Source organism: Canis lupus, chromosome 29, assembly GCF_048164855.1.
Source record: "Canis lupus baileyi chromosome 29, mCanLup2.hap1, whole genome shotgun sequence".
Taxonomy (NCBI): Eukaryota; Metazoa; Chordata; class Mammalia; order Carnivora; family Canidae; genus Canis; species Canis lupus.
In genome coordinates, this window is record NC_132866.1 from 13263062 (window position 1) to 13289155 (window position 26094).

Below are 26094 nucleotides of genomic sequence, written 5' to 3' on the forward strand. Positions count from 1 at the left end.
AACTGTTTCACAGACCTAAACACGCTACCATAGCCTCTCGCTCTGGCTCCATCCACCCGCTTATTCCGACTTGAAAGAGCCCACAGGCGGGCAGCCCAGCCCAGATGCCCCCACTGCGCAGTGGGCCCGGGGCCCAGCCGCCAGAGTCCCTCCCCAGCCGGCCTGCGCGGCGGAGACTTTGTTTCCTGCGCCTCTGAGGCGGGGACGGGGAGGAGCCGAGGTTTCCAGGGCCTCGCGCAGGCCCGAGCCCCCTTTCTGCCAGGCCCACTTGGCGTGGCTGTCTGCCTGCCACAATCCGCCCCTAGCACAAAAGTGGCCCGGCAGGTTCCGGGCTGCCGCCAACGCTCCCGCTCCAGCTCGGCTCGGCTGCCAGGAGCAGGGCTGGAAGGAGCTGGGGGCACCGGACACCCAGAACGAAAAGCAGAAAGGGGTAACTGTCCCGGGGTCCAAGGCTGCTCCCACCCCCGGAGTTTATGGTGCCTTGAAAAAGCCCGGCCGGCGCCCACAGACCCGACCCTTGGCTGCGGAGGAACAGGACCCCAAGCTAGAAACGCACACGGAGCCCACGTGTACCCCGCAGGAGAACGTGGCTGGAGCACACATGCACTGTACGCTCCGCTTTACTTCCTCAGGGCAACGCATCTGAAAACCCACCCCCAAATCCACTTGGCACAGGGGGGCTACTCAGGAAAGGCCCGCAAGCAATCCACAAGGGAGCAAGATGCAGATCCACTGTAACCCACGCCTCATTCGGGGTAACAGGCGGGCCGTAAGGCAACTCGCATTTGGTTCCACCATGTGCAGGCAAGAACGCAGAACCTGCCCCTCGATGCCCGCAGAGCCCTGCCAGGGGCATCCAGGCCTGGTACCCGTATACCACGCAGGAGTACACAGACCTGGGGCACACGGCTCCCACGTACCCCAGCCCAAAGGGCTCCCTCCAGTCCCGCATGCGCTCACTGGGAAGGGGACTCAGCCCCAAGACACACGCGCCCCGCACCCTGCCCCGCGCCCTGCGCCCCGCGCCCAGATAGTCATCGTGGGATGGCATCTCGCAAATATTTATATTCCTCAACGCCACGGCAGCCCGCGTCCACATTAGACGCTCTAATCCTGCCACTTTAAATAGATGAATTAATAAAGCAAACGAGCGGCTAATAAGCTGACTGTCCTGCCTTTTTGAGGCGGGGGAAGGACTCGAAAGTGCGCCAAATTTGTTTGCAGTGGATCAAGGCGAGCCGCCTCTGCTTCACTTTCTTTATCTTAATTCCGACTTGAAAAGATATAATTATCTAGTTTGAACAGAGCTGCTATCAAATCCTTCTTTGGGCCGGGAAGGGGGGCGTTGGAGTGGATTGCGGCTCTCTGAGCCGCTCGGTGCAGCCGGAGATAGCGCGTAATGAAGATGTGGAGGCCTGAGATACAAAGGGCATTAACCTCATTAGCATGAAACCTTTTCTTCTTACCATTGTGGGACCCTTTCAGCCGCCTAATCCCCCCTATTTTCAAAGCTTGGTTTGTAATAAAGCTTTTAGTTTTTTTTTTTTTCAAAGCTAATAGTATTCTCTGATGATTTTATTGCTGTTACACTACATAGGACGTTTACCAAAAAAAAAAAATCTTCGTCACCTTACCCCTTTCTTTGTACTTAAAAAAAAGTATATAGTTTCTGCAAAATTAAGCCTTTTACTAAGATGGGAAAATTTTTTTTTTCTGGAAAGGCCATTTGGAATTTTGACATGTCTGTGCTCCGTGTTTGAGGCATTCTGGGTTTGGGAAAATGAGTGGAAAGAGAAGGTGACTTGTTTAAGAAAAGGGGAAGACGTACTGTAGCAGTGACTGCAAAGTATTGGGAACTGCCATCCGACAGAGAGCTCTCGCTGTCAAAGCGGTGGGAAAACCAACTTGAGTTTCCAGGATACCCAGGGTAGCACCTGACCCTTTGAGAAGCAAGCCTGGATCTCCCTGGGCAGGTTGCCTCACCCCAGCATCCTCCTGCAACCAAGTGTCCCCCATAATACACACACCTTCCCAGAACAGTCTGCGAGAAAATGTGCCATGGACAGCCAGAGTTCTCCAAAGGAACAGAGACGGAGAAAAAAAAAGAAGAGACAGGCAGAGATAAAGAAAAAAAAAAAAGACAGAAACCAAGAATGAATTCTACTTTAGAAGAGAGGAGGGGAGGAAAAAAAAAAAGAAAGAAAGAAAAATTTCCATAGTGCCCTATAGTCCCCACACGTGCACGGAATGTCTAATCTTAACTTTTCAAGGCAGGATGTTAACAAAGCTTGTATTTTTGCCCTGCATTGTAACTTGGCCTTATCACAGTGTAAAGGGTGGGGAGATTGTCCTAAATTATGTCCAGGCAGCCCCCCTGGATCCGTGGATTAAGAGATTAAAGGAGACCACTGGGCCAGGCCTCCTCTTTCCCCTTCATATTCCTGGTATGATAATTGCTTAAACTGATTTGCACTTTCACAAAAGCTCGCAGGACGCTTTGTAGCTCGAACAGAACAGACGAGGTTTCTCTATCAATGGAAATAAAACTGATTAATGCAGCCTATCAGGATAAGAAGCAAATGAAGCATGCAAAAACAACCTCGTACCCCCAGAAGGGGGAAGGAGGAGGGAAAAAAGCTAAGTTTCCTCCAAGACTGGTTACAACTTTTTCTTTAATGTTAAAATTAAGAGTTGAAGGTTTCTCGGAATGCTTGCCTTATAAGGCTGCAGAGACCCTTGGGCTTGCCTCCTCACCTCCAGCAGACTGGGGCCTGAGAGAGAGGAAGGTAGGAGGGAGGGAGGGAGGGAGGGAGGGAAGGAAGGAAGGAAGGAAGGAAGGAAGGAAGGAAGGAAGGAAGGAAGGAAGGAAGGAAGGAAGGAAGGAAGGAAGGAAGGGGAAGGGAAAGAAGGAGGAATGTAGGGAAAGGAAGGAAGGAAAAGATTGGTGGGAGGTGGGGAGGAGCTTGTACTTTGGGGTTTGAAGTCAGAAGCAGTTTAAAAGTCCCAGGATTCTGATTCTGCTAAGTGCTTCCTCCAATCCTAGGGGAATATCCTTCAACGCAAAACTTACATGTCTGGATTAAAACAACAACGACGACGACGACGATGACAAACTAGAAGTTAAGAGAAGTAAGCATTTTTAACCTGAAATTCAAACCAAACTCCCTCGGGGAGCCTTGCAGTGGGCAAAGATCTGGTTGGAAAACTTTTCTCCCATTCCTTTTCTGAAGGACTTAAGTTTTCCTAATCCTCTCCCTTTTGCACCCTCATCTCCCTTTAAAATGCCCAAGAATCCATCAGTCTGGCCCTTTGTGGGTGAGGAGCCTGGGTTTCTTGAGCCTCATTGGAGAAGGACCACACTCAAATTATAGATACTTAAAAAAAAAAAAAACTCACTTCAATTTCTCAAAACGACTACTCTGAGGGCATATTGATAAATCTTTATTGACAAAATATTGACATTGACATACTTCTTGGAAGTATATAGTGTGTTAGAATTCTAACAAATTAACACAAAACACAAAAATATTTACATTCTGGTATAGAAGACATTAAGGAAGCATTTGTCACTCTCTTTAGTAAGTCTATGATCTTGGAATAGAAACTCAGTGCTTGAAAACTTGCCGCCATGTCCTTGGCCACACTTAACATCATCCCCGCTAACTACAGTCCTTCAGTTTTTGCAACAGATAGATTTAAAGTTTGGGAATGGCCTTTACAGCGAATGGTTGAATTTGGCCAATCTCTCCAACCACCAAAAGGAGTTTACTTCATGGTTTTAAGCCTTCGGGATGTTAGGAAAAGGGAATGTTCAAGAAATAGAATTAATTTAGGGTTTTTCTTTCCCAGCACAAGTCCTGACTCCTCTCATGGGCACCCTCCCCCGCCACCCCCAGCCCCCCATCCTGCTCCCCATTTCTCTGTAAGAGGACCACTATCGCCGAGCCTACTTCATTTACCTTTCACAATCACTTTGACGTCAGAAGGTATCAAAAAGTGTTTACAGACTGCACATTTCTCAAAAAAATAAATCAAAATAAAAAGCACATAGAACCTGTCTTTAAAAGGAAAAGAAAATTACAATTCATTTTCTGTCTTTAGACACCATTCGCCCAACAACTGCTACATGCAATTCAAGTTTTTGAACAGGTGTGGGATGGGGCTGGATACGGAATTTCGATTGCTATTATTACTGATTATTTTTAAAGATTGGGGGGGGGCGGGAAACTCTGCGAAGTGCAAAAGAAAAGTCCTGTGCCTGGTTGGGGTTTTCTTTTTTAGCATCATTATATCATCATCATTTTTTTTTTTAATCAGGACTGCGATAAACGGAATACCTGCCAATCATCTTGTCTCGCTGGGTTGGTGTTTGACTGGCAGCTTCCCTTGTTCAGAGCGCCTTCGGGCTGTGCCACATTTGGATCTCTCTCTCTCTCTCTCTCTCTCTCACTCTCTCTCTCTCTCCCTCTCTCACTCAGCTGCCTCTTTAGACAAGGGTTGCATGTTGATCAAGAAGCCTCCGTCCTCTGCCATCTCCACGCAGCCTGGGATCAGGACCCTGTGCCCTCGCTGCCCAAAGTCTGCGACGCGCCAACGCTCTCTCCGAATCCCTCTTCCTCTTCTCCGTGCATGTGTGTGCGGTTTTTTGTTTTGTTTTGTTTTGTTTCATAGGGTTTTTTGTTGTTGTTTTTGTTTTGTTTTCCTTCTACCCCTCCTCTCCCTGTCTCTGTTTTGCTCCGTGTTGTCCGTTCAGTGGGGTGCGGTTTATGTCTTTAATCGTCTGAGGTCACGTCTATTTCCTCGGGACTCGCCTGCTTGGTGGCGATCCTCCACCGGTTAATATGGTGCGTCCCTTTTTTCTTTTGTTGCGAATCTGAGCCTTCTTCCTCCAGCTTCTGTCTTTTGAACTTCGTCCTTCGGTTCTGAAACCATACTTTTACCTGTGGCCGAGAGGCAGATGGGGCACGTTAGTTCCTCCACAGCGCCCTCCTCCCGCTCCCTCCTTTGAGCGCGCCTGCGAAAGCCCAGTCCCCCAGCTGTGCATCCAAAGGGTGGGCCTCCCCAAGGCCTCCCTTCTGGGAGCCGAGCCCTTACTGCTGTCAGCTAGGAAGCCTGGCTTTCGTACCCTTTGGGGCCCTGGCAGGGTGCTTCCTCGGGGCCAGGTGGCCCAGGGTGCACAGGGCCCCTGCTCCCTTGCCTTGGAGGGGACTCCCACCTCCTGCTGGGAAGCCAAAGTCTTACAAACCCTGGGAAACCCCTACAACAATAATAAGCAAGGTAAAATAAAAAGAGACAGGTCCCTGACTCCCTGTACCTAGCCAGTGCAGGGAAGACCTCGTTCCCTGCCGCAGCAGCTTTCTTGTGCAAGGCCCAATGTGCTTCCTATTTTGCCTGTTTCCGCAGCATTGCCTAAATATAGCGCCTCCTCTGCAAGGCCTCGGCCTGGGGTAGGCAGTCAGGATTTGCCTGAGCTTCCTCTTCTTTGCCCAGGACTCTTGCAGGTGAGCAGGAGTTGGGGGGTGCAGGAGTACTGGAAGAAGGCGAGGGGATGGTGGGATGCAGAGGCCTGGGGACCAACCCAGCTGTACATTTCCAGCTAGGAAAAGACGCTCAAAAGTGAAAGCTTCTGAAAGACCTTTGGATAAAGAGGAAGTGAGAGAGAAACTAAGAAAGAGGAGAGGAGAGGAGAGAAGAGATGGAGCACCCTCATCCCTCCCTTCCCCCCCCCATCACCCCCAGGACCCACCAGGCCCAGGCTCCCACTCTGGTCACATCACTTCCCAGCAGAGTGGGGCTGGTGGCCTCATCTCCCCAGAGCAGCTGCTAAAGGTGTGGGGAGCAATGATGTGGGGCTGCGCTGCAATCCCCATCACCCCCTGGGAGAGCTGGGCAGCGAGTCCCCACTCAGCCACCAGAGGAGACACCAACGTTGTTGTCCCACCTTCCCACCAGTGTGGTACAGTGAGGGAAAAGCGGGTGACTGCACCTCCCCTGCCCCCAGGCCGTCCAGTCCCCAAAGCAGCAAGCAGCCCAGGCCCCTGAAGCCCTCGCCACTCCCTCCTTTTAGAAGGCCGGCCCAGGTCCCGGCTTGCTCTCCCCAATGCCCCAGTCCCCCAAAGTGCCCCATGAAAAAGCCGAGCTGGAACAAGGCTGAGTTTAATTTGCTTTGAGTTTGCTAATTGAGGGGGAGGACGGTTCATTTCTCCCCGGCGCTCGCCCAAGGCGCGCGTCGGTGCGCTCCGGGCTTGACACGCACACAAAGACTCCAGGCAGCGTGGGCAGCGAGGCGGACAAAGACCACCGCGGCCTCGGCTATCCAGGAGAAATCAGCCGGGCCGCGCCTTGTGCCGGGCCCCGCACCAACCCGCGAGGCCCTCCTCGGTTTTGTCCAGGGGGACGTTTTAAAACAAAAGCCTCGACCTCTTTGCGCCTCCCAGGAAAAGTGTTACAACTTAATCTGCCCCAAAACGTTACTGTTTGTCGGGAACTTTGACCCCGCCCTGCAGCTCCACGTACAGTAGCGCCTACTGTAGCCCTAAGCCCCCTCCCCGACCCCAGCAGGCCAGAGCCAGGCCCGCCTCCGAGCCCCGTGGCGCCGCAAGGATCTGTCCCCCGAGGCAGCCCTTCTCCACAGCCTTCAGCTCTGTTTCGTTGATTTAGGGACGCACCTAGGATGTCTGGCCTCTGCCTTCTGATTCTCTGATCCCCTCAAGGGGAGAAACCGGAGCCACCGGTGTGAACCTTGGGTCTGCAGTGGCACAAAACCCGCGCTTAACCCACTCGGAGACACCTCCAGATTTGAACCTCATGCATCCACTCCGCCACCGCCCCTCACCTCCTGCCTCTCCTTCTTCCAGTACTCAGCCGAGTCCCCAGACTTTAACTGAAAGTGTCACCAAAAGTGCACAGGTGCCTTAGCCAGGAACTGTAAGTCATGCCCAGTGGACAGAAGGAGCTACTCCGCCTGTCTCCCCAGAGCCTGGGGTAGGTCGGCTCCTGCAGTCCCTTGCTGGAGCCCAGGGAAGCCAGGCGCCTCCAAACTTCTACATTATGAACTCCAGCGTGGAGCCAGCTCCCCGGCTCTTCGCCAAAGGCCCTCTCCGAGCTCCGCACTTGTGTGCTAGCTGCGTGGGGCCAGAGTTGTGGGCTGGGTTCGCAGGGTGCACGCCTCGCTCACCTGAGTTTCCGTGAGGCTGAGGCTGTGCGCCAGCTGCTTCCTCTCGGCGCCCACCACGTAGTGGTTCTTCTCGAAGGCGTGTTCCAGCCTCAGAAGCTGGGACGGGGAAAAGGCGGTTCGGATCCGCTTCGGCTTTCGGGCCAGCGCGTTGTGCAAAAGGAAGCTCTCCGGGCTTGTGTCGTTCCCTGCCGGGGACATAGCAGAAGTCCCGTTAGAGGGGGCCGTCCTGGCCCGGGCCTCGCGCTTCTCCCGAGCCGGGCTGGTGGGGCACAGCGCTCGTGGCCTTCGCGCAGCCGATGCGACACGGCCCGTGGGGACCCGGGGGTGCGGGAGGAGGACGACGGCCCAGCCTCCCTGCGCGGAACACCGAGCCTCTACCTGTGCGGCACCCACCCAGCAGCTGCCTGGCGGGCCAAGTCCCCAGGCTCCTGACCTCCGCGGGCTTTGCAGCCGCCCTGGCGCCACGGTCCTCACCACCTCGGTGCCGCGCTCTCCAGGCAGAGGAGGGGCAGCAGATCCAGGCCCGAAACTTTCTCCTCTTTCTAACCCCGGGGAACTTTAACCCTTGGGTGGGGTGGGGGGTGGCCCGCTATCCAGAGTTTTCTCGGGGACTTAATTTTAAATTATTTAAGGCTCTTCCCCTCCAGGAAAGTGCAGCAACCGGGCGCGTGCTTGCGGCCCGGCCGGGACCGAAATTTCGCCGGCGGGTGCGCGGGTTTGCCGGGGCCACCGCGGCCCGAGGACCCGGCTTCCTCACTGCCCCGCTCCAGAGAACTAGCAGACGCGAGCGAAGGGATCGGAACCCGGGGCTGCCGAGCCGCGGGCGCCCTATGGGACTGTCCGCGGTCCCAGAAGATCCCGGCTACTTCGGGCCTGCTGGGGGCACCAAGAGCGAAGCCGGCAGAGAAGGAGGAGAGGAGCCAGAAACTTTGTGGGCAGAGCTAGAGTAGTTTCGGGTTCACTCTGGAGGGTGGCTAATCGATTCGCTAAAAACCCAAAGAAAAACAAACGGACAGTTTAGGCGAGAAGGGAGGCAAATCCGGCCCCAAAATTAGGATGAAAGGTCGTTTTTGTTTTTGTTTTGTTTTGTTTGTAATTGGGGGGTGGAAGTGGCATCTCCCGGATTCTAGGCTCTGGCAGGAACGCAAAGGGTTAATGGATGGACCAGCCGCGGAGTATTGATCGGCTGTCGCGGGGAGGAAGGTCTCTTCCCGGTGCTCCGACCGCTAAACTAATTACTCTTCCCCTTTTCTGGAGTTTTAACTTTTCTCCTACCTCCACCCAGAGAAAGAATAAATAAAATTTAAAAAAAATAGCAGGAAGGGAAAACACCCAAAGAGATCTTTTTTGTCCAGCCCGTCTCCCGATCCGGTTCGTTTCTTTTAAAACAAAAACAAAATCAGAAACAAAACCCAGAGCGAACCCGCCTCCCCGCCGCGGGCGCCCCGCGCCGCGTTCGAGCCGCCGAGGTCACTACCCGCGAGGGTTCCAGGGCCCTCCCCGGGCCGACAAAAAAAAGGGGGGAAGAACCCCCTTAGACTTCGCCCTGTGGGCGCGGGGGTCTCCTCGCCGCCCGAAGAGGGTCGGAAGCCGAGAAGTCGCAGGGCTGGGCTCGAAGGCGCGAGGAGTGGGTGACAAACTGGGTCTTGCGCAGGCGACGGCGAACCTGGCGGCCGGGCCGTGGCCGTGCGCCCTCGGCGCGAGGGCAGCCCGGGCGCCGCGGAGGAGGCGGAGAGCCTGGGTGCCCCGCGGGCTCCGGGACTGCGCGGAGGCCGGCGCTCCGGGAAGGCTGCCCAGCCTGTCCCCAACGCGAGGGCGCCCCGGGGACAGCTCCTCCGTCTGCGCCCCCTCTCTAAGGGGTCCAGCGGCCCCAGGCCGGCCCCCCAGCGCGGCCGCAGCTCCGGAGACCGCGGCAGGCGCACCGGGCCCGGCCCCTCGCCGCCCAGCTCCCGCACCGGGGCGCGCGGGCCCGCAAGCTGCAGGCACCTCCTCCCAGGCCTTGCCAAGCGCCCACCCGGCGCAGGCCGAGGGCAGCGCAGGACGCGGCGCGCTGCAGCCCCGCGACGTGGCACGTACCTTGGAAGCGATGGCCCAGATACCGGTAGCGGTGGATGAGCCAGGGGTAGAAGGTGGACGGGTCCCGCTGCTGCGAGGCGAAGAGGGGGTGTGGCGAGTGCGAGGAGGGCAGGGGGTGGGCGGCCAGGGCGTGCGGCGGCGGCACCGGGTGCACGGGCACCGCGGGGTTGGGCGGGTGCGAGACCGCCTCGGCGAACACCAAGTCCGGGTTGGAGTAGACGCCCCTGCCGGCGGCGGCGGCGGCGGCGGCCGAGTGGAAGCCGTTGAGGAACGGGTTTATGGGGCTGGAGTTGGCGTAGCTGAGCGCCGCGGGACGGATGGGGTCCTCGGAGCGCGAGGCGGGCAGGGGACTGTCCTTGGCCACCAGCGACTCGATGGTGAAGCAGCGCTTGGGCGCCGGCTGGAACATGCTGCGCCGAGGAGCGGGCGCCCGAGGCTCCCGGCTCCCGGCGACCGCGGCGCGCTGCCTCCGCCGCCCGCTGCCCGCGGCGAGCACGGACGGGAATTGGGGACTTGTTTGTTTGGGGTGGGGGTGGGGGGAGGAAAGGAAGAAAGAAAGGAAAGGAAAAGGAAAGGAGGGGGGAGGGGGGAGGGAGAGGAGGCAACGCCGAGGATCCCGAGAATCTTGCACCAAACGCGCCCAACCTGGAGAGGGGGGAAAAAAATCCTTCCAGAAGAATTTGCAGGCGCGGATTGGGGTAATTTTTTTTTTTTTTTTTTTTTTTTTTTTTTTTTGGCGAGATGGCGTGGGGGGATCGGAGTTACAGGCAGGGAGGAGGGGGGGGAAAGTTTCTCGGGGGAGGCAAAAAAAAAAGTTTTCTCTCCTCTGCAAAAGGCGGGCAGGGCGCCCTAAGTCCAAGGACAATCCATGGAAGTGTTCGCTTCTTCACAAGTTGTGCAAACGATTTGTTAGTTCATGAGCCTAATTAGTGCGGGGATCACATAAACAGCTTCCTCCGAAGCCTGGTAAATGGCTTGATGATTGGTCGCTATTACTCGCCCTGAGGTGGAAGGGGGGAGACTCTTTAAAGTGCGTCAGAGGGAGGCGAGCGCCTGGGAACCCGGAGGCCTGGATCCCGGCCGAGAGTGGAACGGAGTCGGCGCCGCGGCCTCGGCCGAGCTCCCGCGCCCGCCAGGCCGCCCGCTCGCCGCGCCTTCGCCCCGCGCTCCTGGCCCCGCGCTCCGCGGCGCCCGCTGCGGCTTCGCCTCCTCCTCTTTCGCCTCCTCCTCTTCCTCCGGCCTCCTCTCCTCCTTCTCCTCCTCCTCCTCCTCCTCTTCCTCCTTCTCCTCCTCCTCCTCTCCTTCCTCCTCCTCTTTCCCCACCTCCTCCCCCTCTGCCACCGCCTCCTCCTTCGCCACCACCACTCCCTCCGGGGCACCCCGGTCCCTGCAGAGTCCCCGGCCCGCGCCGCCTCTGCCGCGGCCCCCTGGATCCCGAGCCGGTGGGACGCACGGACGCACGGACGGACCCGCGGGTCCCTGCGCCCAGCTCTCGGCCGCCGCCCCCCGCGGCCCCGCGTCGGGGAAGCGGGGCTCGCCCCCGGAGCCCCGCGAGGGTAAGCAAGGCAGGGGAGGATTCCGGGCCAGGGCTAACGGGGCCGCTCGGCTTCCCCAGTCCCCACCCCCCGGCAGAACGCGGGGCGGTTTCCCAGGTGAGGAGGGCGCCCGGGCTCGGGGGTGGGGGCGGAGGGGGTCCTGCAACCGCGCCTAGCCTTGGGGTCCCAGGGTCGCCGCGTCCGCGATCCTCCACCGGGTTCCTTCGTTTGCAACTTGAGACACGAGTCAGCGACCCTGCCCGGGGGACGCGCTTCCCACCGGCCCCACGGGCTCCCGGCTTCTTTCTCTCTGGGAGGGTGCTCCCCTCCTTCCCCCAAACTGTTCCTTTCTGTAATATGTGGGACCAAGGGGTCCAAGGTCAGGGGAAAGACGGATGTGGTGTTACTCTTATCGTTACGCTGTCGGTATCACTTGCGTTAGTTTTGGCATTATTATTATTGCTGCTGCTGTTGCTGTTGTTGTTGTTTTATTATTATTATTATTATTTCTATTATTATTCCGCCATCTGTCTTCCCAGGGGCGGGTTGCTGAGCAGGGTTTGCAGCTAGGGACTGCAGATCGCGTCTCCGGTCCCGGGCCGTGTCCGCATTTTCGAGCTCGCCTTCGGTTTTGGGATGATTTTAGGGCCGAGTTCCCTCGTCCCCATTGGCTCGCGCCGCGGCATAATTATGATCACATCCCCCAGGCTGCTGGCGCTGCTCTCTGTTTATTGGTGGTTAAAGATCTATTATCTATTCATCAGCCGCTTCTTTTTTTTTTCCTTTTTTTTTTTTCTTCTTGCCAATTGCATTCTTCCTAAGTGAAGTACCAGCAGGTATTTTGCACGTTTACAATTAATGAGGGAAAAAATCCGGCATCCTTTAAATCTATCACTTAGAGGTCCGTGCCATTTCTCTTAAGGAGGAAGAAATGCCAGTGTTTGGTGACTAGGTTGCCGTGAGACCCAGGAAAAGTCGATTTGGGAGGGGGAAGAAGAGCAAAGTCCTGAGAGGGAGATGGCTACCACCACCAGCTTCATCAGTGGAGGGTCTGGGTCTTTGCACTTAGCCCCCTGCTTGCCCAACCACCCATCTCCCTGCCCTGGGATCTCCCTTGACCCTCTCTGGTTTCATCTGATGTATTTTTATGTTCACATCAATCTCTTGACTTCTTTATTCCAGGCATAATTTGTTTCGGGGTAGGGAGGGAAAACCCTTTAGGAAAACTCTCCAGGCAACAGAAGTTAGAAGTGTGTTTTCTGGGGTTGTCTGGGCACCTGACCTTAACTAGCAGAGATCATCTGCCGCACTCCCCACCACCACCACCAATTTTCCCAGAGCATGCACACATGCACACATTCACACACAAGACAGGTGTGGGCCTTGGCTTTGCCCTCATGCCCTGAGAAACCTGACCCTGTCTCAGACTTCAGACCTCTGACGCCAGCTCTGGGCTGGGGTGGTGGCTGGGTTTTCACCCTTACCAGGTTCCTGTGGTTTTGCTTTGCAGCATCCCCCTATCCTTTTCCCCAGGCCCAAGGATGCAGGGTGTTCAGTCCAGCCTCTTGTAATGGGGTACATTTGGAGATGTACCTGCCTGCCTGTGGCGTGAACCACCGACCTCCTCCAGAAATATCCTCTCCTCCAGAAATATCGTCTCCAGTTCAGAAATCTCTCCCTCAGTTAAGCTGTAGGGACACAAACCCCACCATGCCCAGGCCAGCAGGGAACCTGAAGCCACCTGAAAAGGCAGTTGGCTCTTGCTAGCCAGAAGCCTGGGGGTGGAGGGTAGAGGTCAGCCCTCCATTTCTAAAGCCAGAAAAGGACACCCAATTTAGGTGGGCTTACATCATGGATCCTGGAACCAGGGGGAAAGGTCCTCCTTCTCCTGGGCAGGCTCTCCAGGAAAGACGAGGGTCCGAACTAGGGGCACTTAGAAGCCCTGCCCTGGCTGCAGGGTGGGGAATGACAATTTATTCCACAGTATTCGTGATCTTGGCTAGGGGCATGAGAGTAGATGACCTTGAGGGCAGATGGGTTCCAGTTAGTGTCTGGGAGGTGGAGTGAGGCCGCAGTGGCGTGTGAAACGTAGGGCGTTTGACCTTTTTTAAAAGTCAGAGGCTAGGCGCTCAAGTATTGGTGGTACTCCCTTAAACTCTTTCCTACCTTTGGCTAGAAGCAACCAGAGTGCCGAAGGGAGTGAACCACAGTCTGGAGCCCAGACCCCTCCTCTTCCTGCCGCCGGAGGCAGGAACGTTTAGCCCTGGGGCAAAGGGCCCAGATTGCTTGGAGCCTCCTCTCTGGTCACGGTCACGCAATATCCTCTGCAGGCCACCCGCCTCTTGCAAAGTGCCCAGAGATTTGCCTCAGGGTCTCTTGTGGCGGCAGGTGGGCAAGGGTGGAGGAGCAGCAGGGTCCGTTTCCTCTGGCCCAAGTGCTGGGGGCCCCAAGTCTCACTCAGACCCACAGGAGGGACAAATGAGTTTGAGCCTCGTAGAAGCCGGGGAAGCCAGATAATCTATGCTAATTCATGCGGCCAGAGACCTGAGGAACTCGGGAAGGTTCGAAAGGCGGCCCGACATACAGGAGAATTAACGAGGACAGTAACTCATTAACCAAGACCAGTGGGAGAGGCTCAACAGGGCACTGGACACTCTGATCTGGACTCGGACCCTGGGCCAACTCTACCCCTGCTCCTTGCACCGCGGCTGCCACTTACTTTCCTCGAGCCTTAGGCCTTTGCAGAATCCGGCCCCTCTTTGTTCCCTAGCTGCCCTAGCAGGATGGGGGTTTGGTGAGGTATTGGAGTATGCAGTGAGCCATGAGGGGATTTCTGAGGCTCCCTCTTAGGGCAAGGGGCTCTTTTTCCTACATGCCCCAAACCACCTCAAGTGGGACTCTGTAGATTCAGGAATCTCCACTAAACAGGCAGTGGGACTAAGAGACACAAGATGAAGGTTCGAATCTGAGATGTGTCACTTACTGTCTGATGAGGGATCTGGGGCAGACACCCAACCTCTCCCGACCTCCATCTTGTCATCTGTAAAAATATGGCCAATGCTGCCCCCAAGACAGTGGAGCCTAGAAGTCAGGCTTGTTTTGAAGAGTGATAGAACCCTTCTATTTCTTGATGATGGTGGCAATTACAACTCTAGGAGCATTTTCCAAAACTCATAGAGCTCTACACCATAAAGGGTGAATTTCACTAGATGTTAGACCTTAATGAATCTGCCCCACCCCAAAACAGCAGTCAGATCTGGGTGACCTTGAGCAAATTACCTGACCTCTCCGTGCCTTTCTCTCCTGTGAACTGGAGATAAATAATAGTATCTTGGCCCTTGGGGTTGTTTAAGGAGATAAGCCAAGCAAAGTGCTTAGGCTGTGATTAGCACATCATGAGCTGTAATAAAAGTTAGCTCCTGTTCCTGCGTTGCTGTTATTATTACCTGCCATCTCCAGGGCTTGTTCCTGGGCTTCAAAACTGAACAATATAGTTGTGCAAGCATAAGCTATTGCTGGTCTCACACTCTTGCCACTAGCTTCTCCATGCTCCCCCAAAAGGCCAAGGACTTCCCTGGGCTGGTGCTGAGGTGAGAGAAGCCTGGATTCCTGGCTAGTGGGAGGTATCAAAGGGCAGAAATGTGTGTGTGTGTGTGTGTGTGTGTGTGTGTGTGGAGAGGGGAATCTCCCACAGCTCTCTGCCCTGAGTTTCCTCCCTGGGGTGTATTCACCGCCTCCTGCAATTCAGGATAGACGCCCAGGTGCTGCCTGGGATCACTACATTTGCGACCACCTTCTCGAGGAGTCTCGGTTGGTTTTCTTATCCGTGAACAGGAGATAGCATTATCCTAACAGTTGTTGAGGGGTATGTGAGCTAATGTTTGGCGTAGTCACCGTTCGTCAAATATTATTGTTAGGTCATGGCTTGGGGTGGTCCAGCCGGCCTCGTGCACCCCGCGATGTCCAGGGCCCTCCCTGGGAGCCGGTCGGGGGTCCGTGAGCCCTCCAGGAAGCATGAACGTCGGCGAAGGGTGAGCCCCTTCCCCGGAGAGCCCCTTCCCGGGCCCAACACAAGCAAAAGGTACCTGGGGATGGTCAGGGCCTCGGGCTCCGTTAACAACTCCTCCCACCCACCGTGATTCCCAGTAACCCGGCCTCTTCGAACGCGCAGGGAGAGGGTGGGAAGACGAAAAGAATTCATACCTTTAAAAACATGTTTTTTAAAAATTGTTATTAGAGCAAAATCCCTCCCTGGCGTCCTCCCCAGGCTGCTCCCTGGGCCGGGATCCGCGTGCGCGCAGCGGCGCCTAGTGGCGAGGGCCGGAGCGGGCTGCATAGCCGCGGCGCCCTGAGCCCCGCGCGCCCTGGGGAGTGCTGGGGTGCGCCCCACTGCCAAGCTCCTGCGGGGCCCGCCATCAGGGCCGGGAGAGGCGGTCTATGGAGGCTCACTGACTACACAGTAGACAGGACGACGTGGAAATGGGTCCCTCCTCCCTCCATCAGCTCCAGCTCTTGCAATCTCAGCTCCTGGAGGAGTCGGGCTTCTTTCCGAAGAGTGCAAGGAAGGGGGAACGGGTTCAGTTCTCAAAAGGACCAGGAGGGCCGTGATCACCTGGGCCAGGGCGATGGCCAACTACTGCGCAAACGCACCCACAAACCCGTGCCTGAGGTCCCAGATCCCGCTGCCCAACCGCGGTGGTTCAGAGAATGGACCCCTGTTCCCCAGCGCTGGCCCCACGCGCGGTGGAGTCGGAGGAGCTAGGGGCGCGGGGCGCGGCTCTTCCGGCTTCGCGCCCCCTCGTGGGCGGCCAATGATCGCTCGAGACTGGGGTCCTGGTGATTATAGCCCAGGCGGCGATTGGTCATCAGACGAAATTAGGTGGCCCCGCCGCCGCGGGCCGGGTGACAGGCTCCTTCTTCTTGGAGCCCGGGGACCTCCTCTTGTCTCCGGGGCAGGCTAGCCTCTCCGGTGAGGTGAAGCCGTGGCATCCTCGCAGGGGTCTCTGGAAATGCGAGAGGCACTCCCCAGGTAACTGTTCAATGCGTCCACCTGGGGGCCAAGCCCTCACCGCAGTGTCTGGACCCTGGCCTCGGCCTCTGCTGTCCCGGGCGACTGCAGGAAACTGGTGCTGCCCTTCTCTGGATGTTAGCAGGGGCTTGTGAACCCCTGGGGCTCCAGAGATCTATCCAATTTTAGATCTAACATTTCACAGCCAGGAACTCCGCACTGGTTGGAGCTACAGGCAGGACCTGACCCTAGAGATTTACCTCACTCATCAATCCCTCAACACACAGGCTGTCTGGACTCACTACTGAAAGCAAAGAAACAGAATCAGAGGAGATGCCGGTCTCTGTCTCCCTCAGCTGCCTTCAAATGAGTCTAAGGCCAAGCAAAGAAGCGTGAGGGACAGACTTATGGACACAGACTGGCAAGCGGGGATTAGGAACCACTGGCCTTGCTCTAGGGACTGCTCCGCAGGGGTGGAGATAGTCCTGTCTCTCCTGCACTGCCCCCTCCCTGTGTAGATAGAGTTGTCACACTCCCCTCCTCCCACCCCTATAACTATGTCTCTTTTGGGACTCAAGGGCACCAACTGTTGCCAGGTGCTCCAGGAAGCTGGACAAGATGTCCAAAAGGCCACGGGGCCAGCATGGAAGGTGGGGGACACACCTTCTAACTCCTCTACTGCCTTCTTTGGCATCTTTTGCTTTGAGACTCTGCTCTTGCCACCTGTGACCGACCTCGTAAATTGGGGCTCGGTCCTTTTAGGAGCTCCTTGAGATTGTCAGCACTAAGGAACCATCAGACCTGGGGATGGCTTCTGAAACACTGGAGCCCCACCAGACCCTCTTTCAGGAATTTGTGTCTTCTCTCGGTATCTCTCCACTTTTTTTGGACTCTAGGGGCCTGCGGTAGGGCTGAGAAAGGGATCCTGCCATTTGAGGAAAGAGGGAGACTGGAAACTTTCTCTTGAAGGCTGCAGCTCTCCTTGAAACCTGGAGGGGATGCCTGGAAGGTTTAGAAGTTGTAGCATTTAAAAGCCCGTTTTCTCACATTGGTAATCTCAGTGAACTTCAGAATCTGATGTGGAAGGAGCCATAATACCCGTTTTCCAGATAAGAAAACTGAGGCTCAGCGCAGCTCTGGTGGCTCAGCGGTTTAGCACTACCTTCAGCCCAGGGTGTGATCCGGAGGTCCCTGGATCGAGTCCCACATCAGGCTCCCTGCATGGAGCCTGCTTCTCCCTCTGCCTGTGTGTGTCTCTCTCTGTGTGTCTCTTATAAATAAATAAAATCTTTAAAAAAAAAAAAAGAAAGAAAGAAAAGAAAACTGAGGCTCAAAGAGGTGACACAAAGCATTCTCACCTCCTAGCCGACCATGCTGTGGCCCTTCCAAGAGGGGCCCTGGGACCGACCCGTCCACCCCCACCCCCCAGTGTTGCCAGACACCTACATTCAAGCCAATGAGAAAAGAAAGCGAAGAGCCCCACCCCCCACCCCCGCTGGCAGACCGGGGGCGCCCCAACCGTGGCGGCAGGGAGGTTCATCCAGGCTCCAGTTGGCGGAACTCTGGCGCCTGCCTGGAAGCCACTTGCCCACCGTTGTCATCCAGGCCACCTTTTCAGGCCTCGCCCACACACCCTCTTTCTCTTTCCCTGGTCCCTTCCCGCGATCCAAGCTCAGGGCCGACATCGGCCTCACTGCAGCCGGGGAGCCAGAGAGCTGTCAGGGCAACGCTGGTGGCCCGGCGGCGGCGGAGACTCCGTGCGCCCCGCACCCTGGGGTGGCTCTCGTGGGGGACTCGGAGAGGCCCTGCGCCTACAGAGCAGCGCCTGCGGTCGGAAAGGGCAGAGCGTGGTCCCAGCTCCCCTCCCAGGCAGCAGGGCGGCCTGAAGGCCCCTCATCCAGCTACCCCTGCCTCCCTAGCTCCTCCGGCGAGCGCGGACCCGGCTAGGGGACAGAAGAGTGCCCAGGGACAGGGAGCTTCCGAGGAGGCCCGCAGAGACGGCCTCCCCCCACCCAGCCCGGGTCCTGATGAGACCCACTCCTGGAGCCTGGGCCCCCGCGGCCTTTAATTACAGGCGGCGGCCAGGCTGCCCCCAGGACTGGTGGGAGGGAGCCCCTCCAGCTGGGGCCCCGCAGCTGCACCCCTGCCCACCACATTCACATTCCGGGACTCCTGGCGCCCGGGGGTTGGACGCATCGGGCCCGGCTCCCGCGTTTGCGTCCGCTCCGCGTCCGAGCGCGGGGACCGGCTGTGCGCCCAGCATCCGCGCGGCCGGGTGGCCAGCCAGCCCCTGGCGGCAGGCGGAGTGGCGCCCGAGGGGACCTCCGGGGCGGGCTCCGGGGCCTCCGCGCGGGGTCCGCCCGTCTGCCCCACCCGGGCGGGGACGGGGAGAGGCCGGAGCGCAGCCGCCCTCCGCTTAGCCGGCCGCCCGCGGCTCGCCGGGAGCAGCGCAACAAAGGGTGGCATCGCGGCGGCGCGGGCAGGGACCTCATTGGTTCAATATTAGCTTTTCATTCCAGTCTATTGTGCCCATCTGAGATAATATTGACTCTGAGGTGAGAGCCCACAGACGACAGAGCTTGCCTGACGCTCCGCGGCAGGGCGCTCGAAGGGAAGAGAATCAGAAATGGAAAGTTAAAGGGACGGCAAACAGAAGCCGCCGGCGCGGAGGCGCGCCCCGGGACGGAGGACAAGCCCGCAGCCGGGCGCTCTCCGCGGCGCGCCCCGGGCCTCCGACCCCGGAGCCGGGGTTCGGGAGGCCGCGCCTGGGGCCCGGCCCGCCCTGGGGAGAGCGCTGCGCCTTCCCACCAGAACCACCCTCGCTTAGCACACGCTCCCACCTCCCAGACGCTGGATTTTGAGGTGCCGCCTCTAGGTAACTGGAGAAAAACTGGCTCCCATTCACACGGCTTTGGCTTGCCAGGAAGCCAACGTCGGCCTGTAAGATATTTTCCCCTTTTAAAAGATGTAACTCTTCAGGGTAAACTTCTCTGTCAAAGCGTTTCTCCTATTTCTCCGGCATGAGAAGAGTAAACACTCGCAGCAATTATCATTAAGCTGCATTACTTGGAAGTGCGCGGTTAATATCAAATTTCTAACTGTGCGTTTTGCTTTGCTTTGAATCGTCTCCTTGCAGCCCATCCACGGGTTTCTTAGCTGCCTTTCTGACCGCAGCTTTAAAGGGCCTCCGAAACGTCAAGTCTTGCATATAAAGATTCGTTTCAATTTCCAAATTGCCTCTAAATGCCGACATTCGAAAATGGCACTTTAAGTTCTTACGTGTCTGAGACAGAACACTTAGGTTGACGCTGGGGGGACCGAATGCCAAGTGCTCAGGGCTTTCAGGCCACGTAAGGAAGGATGCCCTAGGGTCTCATTTACGAAATTTGTGTCGCCCCACCCCCCTCATTGGAGACTGACCTCTATAAGAGATAATCTGTTAACTCCATTACTCCAATAAGGAGCTAGTCATCTGAAATCTTTATGTCCACCCCAAGACACGTGGGCTGGTGGGGAACTGGGATGCGGCAAAGACTGGGGCTGGTGCCACCAGCATCCAGAACCATTGTACACCTGCCTCCTTCTCAGGCTTCCTGGGGGCTCTGGGATATTTCAGAGGAGGACATTCTGTTTAATCTATGTGACCCATCATGTATTACATTGTATCTGGTCCGTTTGGATTATGCATCATTCCTATTATTATATATAATATATAAATCATGTGCTATATATTACATATTATTTAACATAACATGGATTATATGGTTTCATCATATTACATGCTGTTTGACGTATATTTAACATCTAGTTCTTATGTTATATTATATTACTTATTAACGTGTGTTTAATTACACAGTATGTATTGTATGCTGTATACAGTTCTGGATGTATAGGCACATATACATACATTTATTATATATGTGTCGTGTGTGCAAAAAGTACTTGGGGGAGCCTTATAATCTCCCTGAAAGCGTATATTTGATTGTTTAATGCAACGTTACAGAGTTCTGATCGAAACCACCTTGACGCCAGCTCTGTCTTTATGACAAATACCCGGGGGTCCAATTTTGGCCCTGGGGACGGGAGGGAGGACGGTCCCTCTCTGGAGCGCGCTTTTCCAAACGCCCCGTTCCCCCGGGGGACGGAGGAGACTGACGTTCTGGACCTTGCCTTTGCGTGGCGGTGGCTGTTTTGGTTTTGAGAGAGGCCGTTTAGAGGCTCGGACGGTCCCTAACCTGATGTCATGAATTAAAAATGAATTTGGGGAGTGCGGCAGATGCTCCGCCGAGGCCTGGCGGAGGTTCGGGGCTGCAGACGCCGCAGCGGCGGGCTCGGGCCTCGCGGGGGGTGCGGCGGCGCGGGGCGCTCTGGCTCCGGCGGGTCCCGGCCTCGGCCGCCTGCGGGCCGCCGCCCTCCGGGGCCCGCGCTCCGAGCAGCTGCCCGGGGCCCGAGCGCCCGCCCGGCCGGTGCTGCCCGCGGCCGCCCGCTTCTTCTAGGGGCCGGGGTGAGCGGGAGTCGCCAGCTCCCGCAGGACGGCGGCGGCGGCGTGGGCCGGGGAGAACCGGGTCGGGCATCTCACAGGTCGCACGCGTGCGCCCCTGGAAGAGGCAGGAACCGCACCCGAGCCCCCACGTCGTGGTGGGAGGGGGCGCGGACAGAAAGGAAAGGAAGAGACTGTGGAAGCCAGGTATGGCCAAGACAGCTTCAGACCTGAGAAACGCCCGAACTTTCCAGCTGGGGAAGCGGCAGGCGGCTCCTTCCACTCCCAGGCCTGGGAGTCCGGGAGAGGGGCTGGGTTGGGTTGGGATGTGGGGGGAGCAAGAAGACCTAGCGGCCAGACGGAGGTTCCGAGGCTGCCAAGGTGCGTGGGCCATTTCTTAAAAAGAGCCCCCACCCCCACCCCCAATGGCTACCTGGTCTTGTGAAATAAAGCAGTGAAAGTTGTAATCACACACACACACACACACACACAGCTCACCAAGAGATTTGGGTTTCCCATTTCCAACAAAAACCTGAGCTCTGGGAGACCGAGCCCAACTCTGATCTGGGTCCAATCCCCAGCCTTCGGGAAAGATTTTGGTGGAAGTCACAGGGGTGGAAGATTGCAGGTTGGGGCCTCCCTGCTCGGTCCCTGGGGGGGCTCCTAGGACGAGCTGGGGACTGGGAGTGGGAGAAAGTCTTCATGTTGCTAAAAATAAAACAGCCGACCTTCCCCCTCCCCAGTGGTTGCAGTCTCCAGGCCTGGCTGCATGGCGAGGCGTCTGAACACGCAGGGGATGCCAAGCCTTCCAGATGAAGAGTGGATCACAGTGCCAACCATGTGGACGTGGATCTCCCCCAGATGGGCTTCAGCACATCTGGCCCATCTGTAGCATTTTCTCCATCCAGGTGATCCATCTTGCCTCTGCCCAGCTTGGTGGAAAACTTGATTCTCATTGTGTAAGCATGAGAGTTCCATATTTCTGCCCCTTGCTCTGAGCCCTGCTGACTGATTCAAGGGGCAGCTGCTCAGGTGTGCTGGGAACAAGATAGGGTCTATTTCATTGCTCATTTGCTGCGGGGGCATCTTGCATGAGACAGTCCACTTCTATCACTGATGGCACCTGTATAGATGCTGTGCTACGCATCCATTACAAGGTTCTATCTTATCCAGTCTTCTCAGAAATTCATGGAAATATCAGTCTATTCCCACTCTCCAGATGTGAAAACTGAGACTTCAAAAGAAAGGGATTCACCCCCAAGATCACACACACACACACACACACACACACACACACACACAGTTAGTTAGTAAATGAAGTTAGTAAATGAAGGGGTTTGGATTCTAACCCAGGGCTGTGTGATTCCAACAACTTGTCCTCCTCCCCCTAGCCCCTGCATCCTAACATAATGCTCCTCTTCTCCCCAGTGAGGAAATCAGGATAACACTTTGTGAGAAAAGGGAGAACACTTTGCTCCGAGTCCCCCAGTAAGTGAATTATCACAAAATACAGATCCTAGATCCCACATTCTCTCCGGAGCATTTATTCCAGATCTGGAACAGACAAGAGAGATGGCATATGGGTAGCATATATGGCTTGCAGACAGCCTGCTCACACCTTGCTTCAGCCACCTTCCCACATGCCCAGCGAGGTGGATACTGCTGTTACTAGCCAGTTAGAGAGGCTCAGTGAAGTTGAACAACGTGTTCACTGCCCAGGCAGTTCACGCAGAGCCCTGGCACTGGCCCGGGCCAGCCCATTCCAAGCCTCCCAGCTCCGCACACCACATATGGGACCATTTAACCAACAGAGTCAGGCCTTGCATTCTGTTGTGAAATTGCTAGGTTGTTTTCTCTTTAAGTGTTCCTGCAAATATTATTTGGGGGATTCAAAACTTTCTCTTCATTTATGCCTCTCTTGTACTCATTCCTTCTCCATGTGTGTACCCGGCTGTGTCACAGAGCCATCAAAGAAACAAAACAGGGAATTGCTTCTTGCCTGTGTTCAATGATATTCAGAGATGACCATGTATAGATTTTACCTACACTTATATATTTTGCTCTATAATCATTTGCCCTATGCTCATCACTGAAGCTCAGATGTATCATAAAAATTCAAATTTACGTATGTGTGTATTTTTCATGATTTTAATGGAATTTTTAAACCTTGGTTTAGACAGTGTTTCCTATTTGCTAAGATCCAAAGGGAAGAGTTTAAAGGAGGAATCTTTTGGTCAAATGATTCCGTATCCAAAAGCATAACCAAGAATCCAGACAGGAAATTACTTGAGAGGTCTCTAACCTGGAGGGGATGTACCAAGTACCCTGCCACCAGGAAGAGCCTTGCCAGGGAATGGCATAAGCCTGCAGACAGCCAGGGCTCCATCTCCATGCCCATCTGAACCTCACTTCCGCAATTCTCCAGGAGCCATGTCCTTCCATTCCATGGAAGAGCTTTGTCTCATTATTTATTATAAAATTACATGAATATTTTCATACAAGAACAGAATGTGTGAAGAAGTAAATAAGAGCACTTGAATTTCCCCTAGCCAGAGGCCACCACTGTCAAACATTTGGGGATGTTAACTTTTGACACCTTGAAAAAGAAAAGAAATTTGATTATGTCTACACATTTTCATTATTGCTGTTCCAGTAAATAAAGAAAGAAAAGAAACACGCCATGTAGTTCTGTTTTTATGAAATGCATAACTGGATGTAGAAGTCAGAACAGTGGTTGCCTCTGGCAGAGGTCTGGGTACAAAGAGGCACAAGGAAACTTTGAGGGGTGTTAGATATGTCCTCTTTCTTGACTTGGGTGATGGTAACATGTATGTATATAATTGCCAGAACTCATTGAACTTAAGACTTGTGGACTTTACTATAGAATTTTATACCTCAATAAAGAAAAAAGAAAGAAAAGGAAGAATCTTGGGCAAATATCATAGCCAAAGACCAAGCTGGGGAGGTAAAGGAAAAAAAGCATAAGATGCTCAGCTAAGACATACCATACACAGAACCTGGACCTTTACAGAAAGGAATACCAGACTTGGCCCCATAAAGCAGCCGCCCCCAGCAGCCCCCTTTTGCAGGCCCACGGCTAAATCCAAGAGGACCGGATCCTTAACAGGGTAAGCAATCTTAAGATCTTGCTGGGACCCACCATCTACCAAACTCTCTCTTCTTTGATGCTGTTTCTCCTCCATGTTTGTAGTCAGGAACTGCATTTCCTGATAGAGGCCTGGTGTCCCTTGGATCCTAACAAGAATCTGTGCTGAGTCAGGAAGGAAGCTGGAAGGCCTAAAGTTTCAAATAGATTATGTTCCAAAAGTTTCTCTCTTCATCACTGTCTAGGACTCAGAATGTTGTCCCTCACAGCAACAGTGTTAAAAATGGTAAACAATAGTCAAGGTTTCAAGTTTCTCCACCCCTCAAAAATCTATTGGCTGCCTACTCCTAAGATAAAGGATTGTAGGCTTGGTAGGAATACAAGTGTGTTGAATTGTACTGGTTGTACTGCTATGAAAAGCAAATTCCTTCCCCCTCTCCCCGCCAAAATGTGCCTGCTCTCTGCCAGACACTGTGTTAGCATTTGGGATTCAAAAATGAAAAATCTCATGATCTTTCCCCTTAAAGCAGTTCACTGTCTAGTAGAGGAAGATGACCTTGTAAATAAATAAGATTCATAGATGTGGTGACAGAGGTTGTCATAATTAAAGAAAACAAAAATAGAAGTGAATGCTAGTTGGCAGAGGAGAACACATTTTGAAGCGGTGTGAGTTGTTGGGACAAGGAATTAGATGAAGCTCTGTAGGGACACCCTTCAGGTCCTGGGGCACTTTGAAGGGTTGTGGTCCTAGATCTGATTCTACTTCAAAATATATGTCTTTCCTTCTCTTGGCAGAGCATGACAGTTGGACCTCTCAGTCATGTTTGGGGTTGGTTGGTTTTGACTTTCAAATTAGAAGGGAGCAGAGGTGGGCAATACCTAATATTCCAAAGAGAAAAGTAATGGGAATTTAGAAGATGTGTAAACCTCGGAAAAGGATTGTCACAGGTAAAACTTGACCCAGTGGTGAAACAGGTAAAAGCATCAACCCCAACACAGGGGAAGAAGGAAAGGCCATTCCCCATACCAGCCACCAGGGGGTGAAGTTGGGCCAGGATAGCTTGGTTGCTGTGTTGAAAACAAAGTGGGTTAGTAGACTGTGCCCACAGATGTATGGCACCACTTAAAATCACATATTTAGGGGCATCTGGATGGCTCAGTCGGTTAAACATCTGCCTTCAACTCAGGTCACAATCCCAGTTCCTGTGATCAAGCCCCACATGGGGCTCCCTGCTCAGCAAAACCTGCTTCTCCCTCAAAAATCAATCAATCAATCAATCAATCAATCAATCAATCATGTATTTATAGTATTTGGGAATCATTTAGTCATTCAATCAATATAGCGCATTTACCATTTATAAGGAAATTTGCACCTGACCAGCAATTAACAGGGCTTAAACAATTTAGTGGATCATGATTCTTGCTCTCAAAGATTATTTGGGAAACTAGATAACTAGTATTTAGTGTGCCCAGATATAAAATCCCCTATGTTTTTTTCCTCCTGATGCTGTTCTATCACCAAGTTGGGGGTAACAACAATGTAGGATCTACTGACTTCACACAGTTGTTCCAAGGACAGAATGTGATTAGGAAGCAAACATGCCTCTGTAAAGTTCCAGCATTAGACAAGCATTAATGTTAAAATGGTTTGCAGCTATGTCCTTCTCTTGCTGGTCAGTTTTTCATCCAACAAATATATACTGTGCACGGCTGCCAAGCAAGCACTGGGATGGGCGCCGAGGACATAGAAGTAAAGAAAATACAAAATCTCTGCCCTCGTGGAGCTGACATTCCCCAATAGGACAATCTGCTGACATGAATAAAAAGATTCATCAGCCACGTGATAGAGGCAGAAAGCTTAAGGCTGAACAAAGCTGAGAATATATATATATATATTCTCTATGTAGGATATTGAAAAATTGGAAACAACCCATGTGTCCTTCAGTGGAGGCCTAGTAAAAAATTGTGTTGCTTCCATACTACAGAAAATCATGTTACCATTAAAAAGATGGGAGTAGCTATCTATATGTAGTATTATAAGAACATCTCCAAGACCTGTTACAGGGGGATAAAGCACATTCCAGAACAATACATAATATGATCCCATTAATGTTTTAAAAAACATTTACCTAATATACAGTTACATGTATATACTTAAATGAGATCTTAGAGAAAAATTCTGGAAAGATACACAAATGACAACAGTGCTACTTCAAGGGAAGAAAGGGGAACAGGTGGGGGAATGGTGTGCACCAGGCACGATTACTGACTCCAATGTATGTATACAACTATACAATGTATACTTCTTGATGGTTTCGCTTCTGACAATGAAAGTACATTGGTGTATGGCCTGTGTAATTAAATAAAGTGTATGCATGTGGGTACAACTGAGTTATAGCAATATGATTATGGATGACAATTGTTGCTCTTTTAATCTCCTTTAATGTTGTTTTAATATGTCTATAGAGAGATATATACACGTAGATGAGATGATGCCAAAACATAAAAGGTGGAATTAAAACATGGTGCCCTGGCTCAGAAATCTTGCCTCTCCCCACCCCACCTGCAGTTTATAGTGAAACCTTTTTTTTAAGAGCATCATGGGATGTTGGATAAAAATCCTTGATCTCCTAGTTCTGAGGCACATGTAATTATTTCACAGGTAAGTAGCCTCAAGGATCTTTTCGATAGATATGACTTCATTATGAGAGC

At 54.0% G+C, this 26094-nt stretch overlaps 2 protein-coding genes across 3 annotated transcripts; one reads left to right on the plus strand and one right to left on the minus strand.

The window, feature by feature from the left end:
• Positions 1 to 3420: 3420 nt before the first annotated feature.
• EMX2 (empty spiracles homeobox 2) lies at positions 3421 to 10430 on the minus strand. Of its 2 annotated transcripts, XM_072805155.1 has the most exons (3): positions 9254 to 10407; positions 7178 to 7362; positions 3421 to 4940 (listed from the first exon to the last, which is right to left on the minus strand). In XM_072805155.1, exons 1-3 carry the CDS (start codon positions 9660 to 9662, stop codon positions 4773 to 4775), a joined length of 762 nt encoding a protein of 253 aa, XP_072661256.1. In that variant the 5' UTR covers positions 9663 to 10407; the 3' UTR covers positions 3421 to 4772. The 2 variants fall into 2 exon arrangements, with proteins under 2 accessions (XP_072661256.1, XP_072661257.1); XM_072805156.1 differs by lacking the exon at positions 7178 to 7362 and having other exon boundaries at positions 9254 to 10430.
• LOC140620623 (uncharacterized) lies at positions 9661 to 22404 on the plus strand. The gene is made up of 3 exons (XM_072804748.1): positions 9661 to 9768; positions 10260 to 10809; positions 21020 to 22404. Exons 1-3 carry the CDS (start codon positions 9661 to 9663, stop codon positions 21166 to 21168), a joined length of 807 nt encoding a protein of 268 aa, XP_072660849.1. The 3' UTR covers positions 21169 to 22404.
• The last annotated feature ends 3690 nt before the right edge of the window (positions 22405 to 26094 follow it).

What these genes read in the sequence shown, in the direction of transcription:
- LOC140620623 (XM_072804748.1), top strand. Translation starts at nt 9,661, where the DNA reads ATGCTGCGCCGAGGAGCGGGCGCCCGAGGCTCCCGGCTCCCGGCGACC. An exon ending in CGGACGGGAATTGGGGACTT is followed by an intron (nt 9,769 to 10,259) that starts GTTTGTTTGGGG and finishes ACTCGCCCTGAG; the next exon opens with GTGGAAGGGGGGAGACTCTT. An exon ending in GCCCCCGGAGCCCCGCGAGG is followed by an intron (nt 10,810 to 21,019) that starts GTAAGCAAGGCA and finishes CCCCCTCCCCAG; the next exon opens with TGGTTGCAGTCTCCAGGCCT.
- EMX2 (XM_072805155.1), bottom strand. Translation starts at nt 9,662, where the DNA reads ATGTTCCAGCCGGCGCCCAAGCGCTGCTTCACCATCGAGTCGCTGGTG. An exon ending in TCTGGGCCATCGCTTCCAAG is followed by an intron (nt 7,363 to 9,253) that starts GTACGTGCCACG and finishes TGTCCCCGGCAG; the next exon opens with GGAACGACACAAGCCCGGAG. An exon ending in TCAGCCTCACGGAAACTCAG is followed by an intron (nt 4,941 to 7,177) that starts GTGAGCGAGGCG and finishes TCTCGGCCACAG; the next exon opens with GTAAAAGTATGGTTTCAGAA.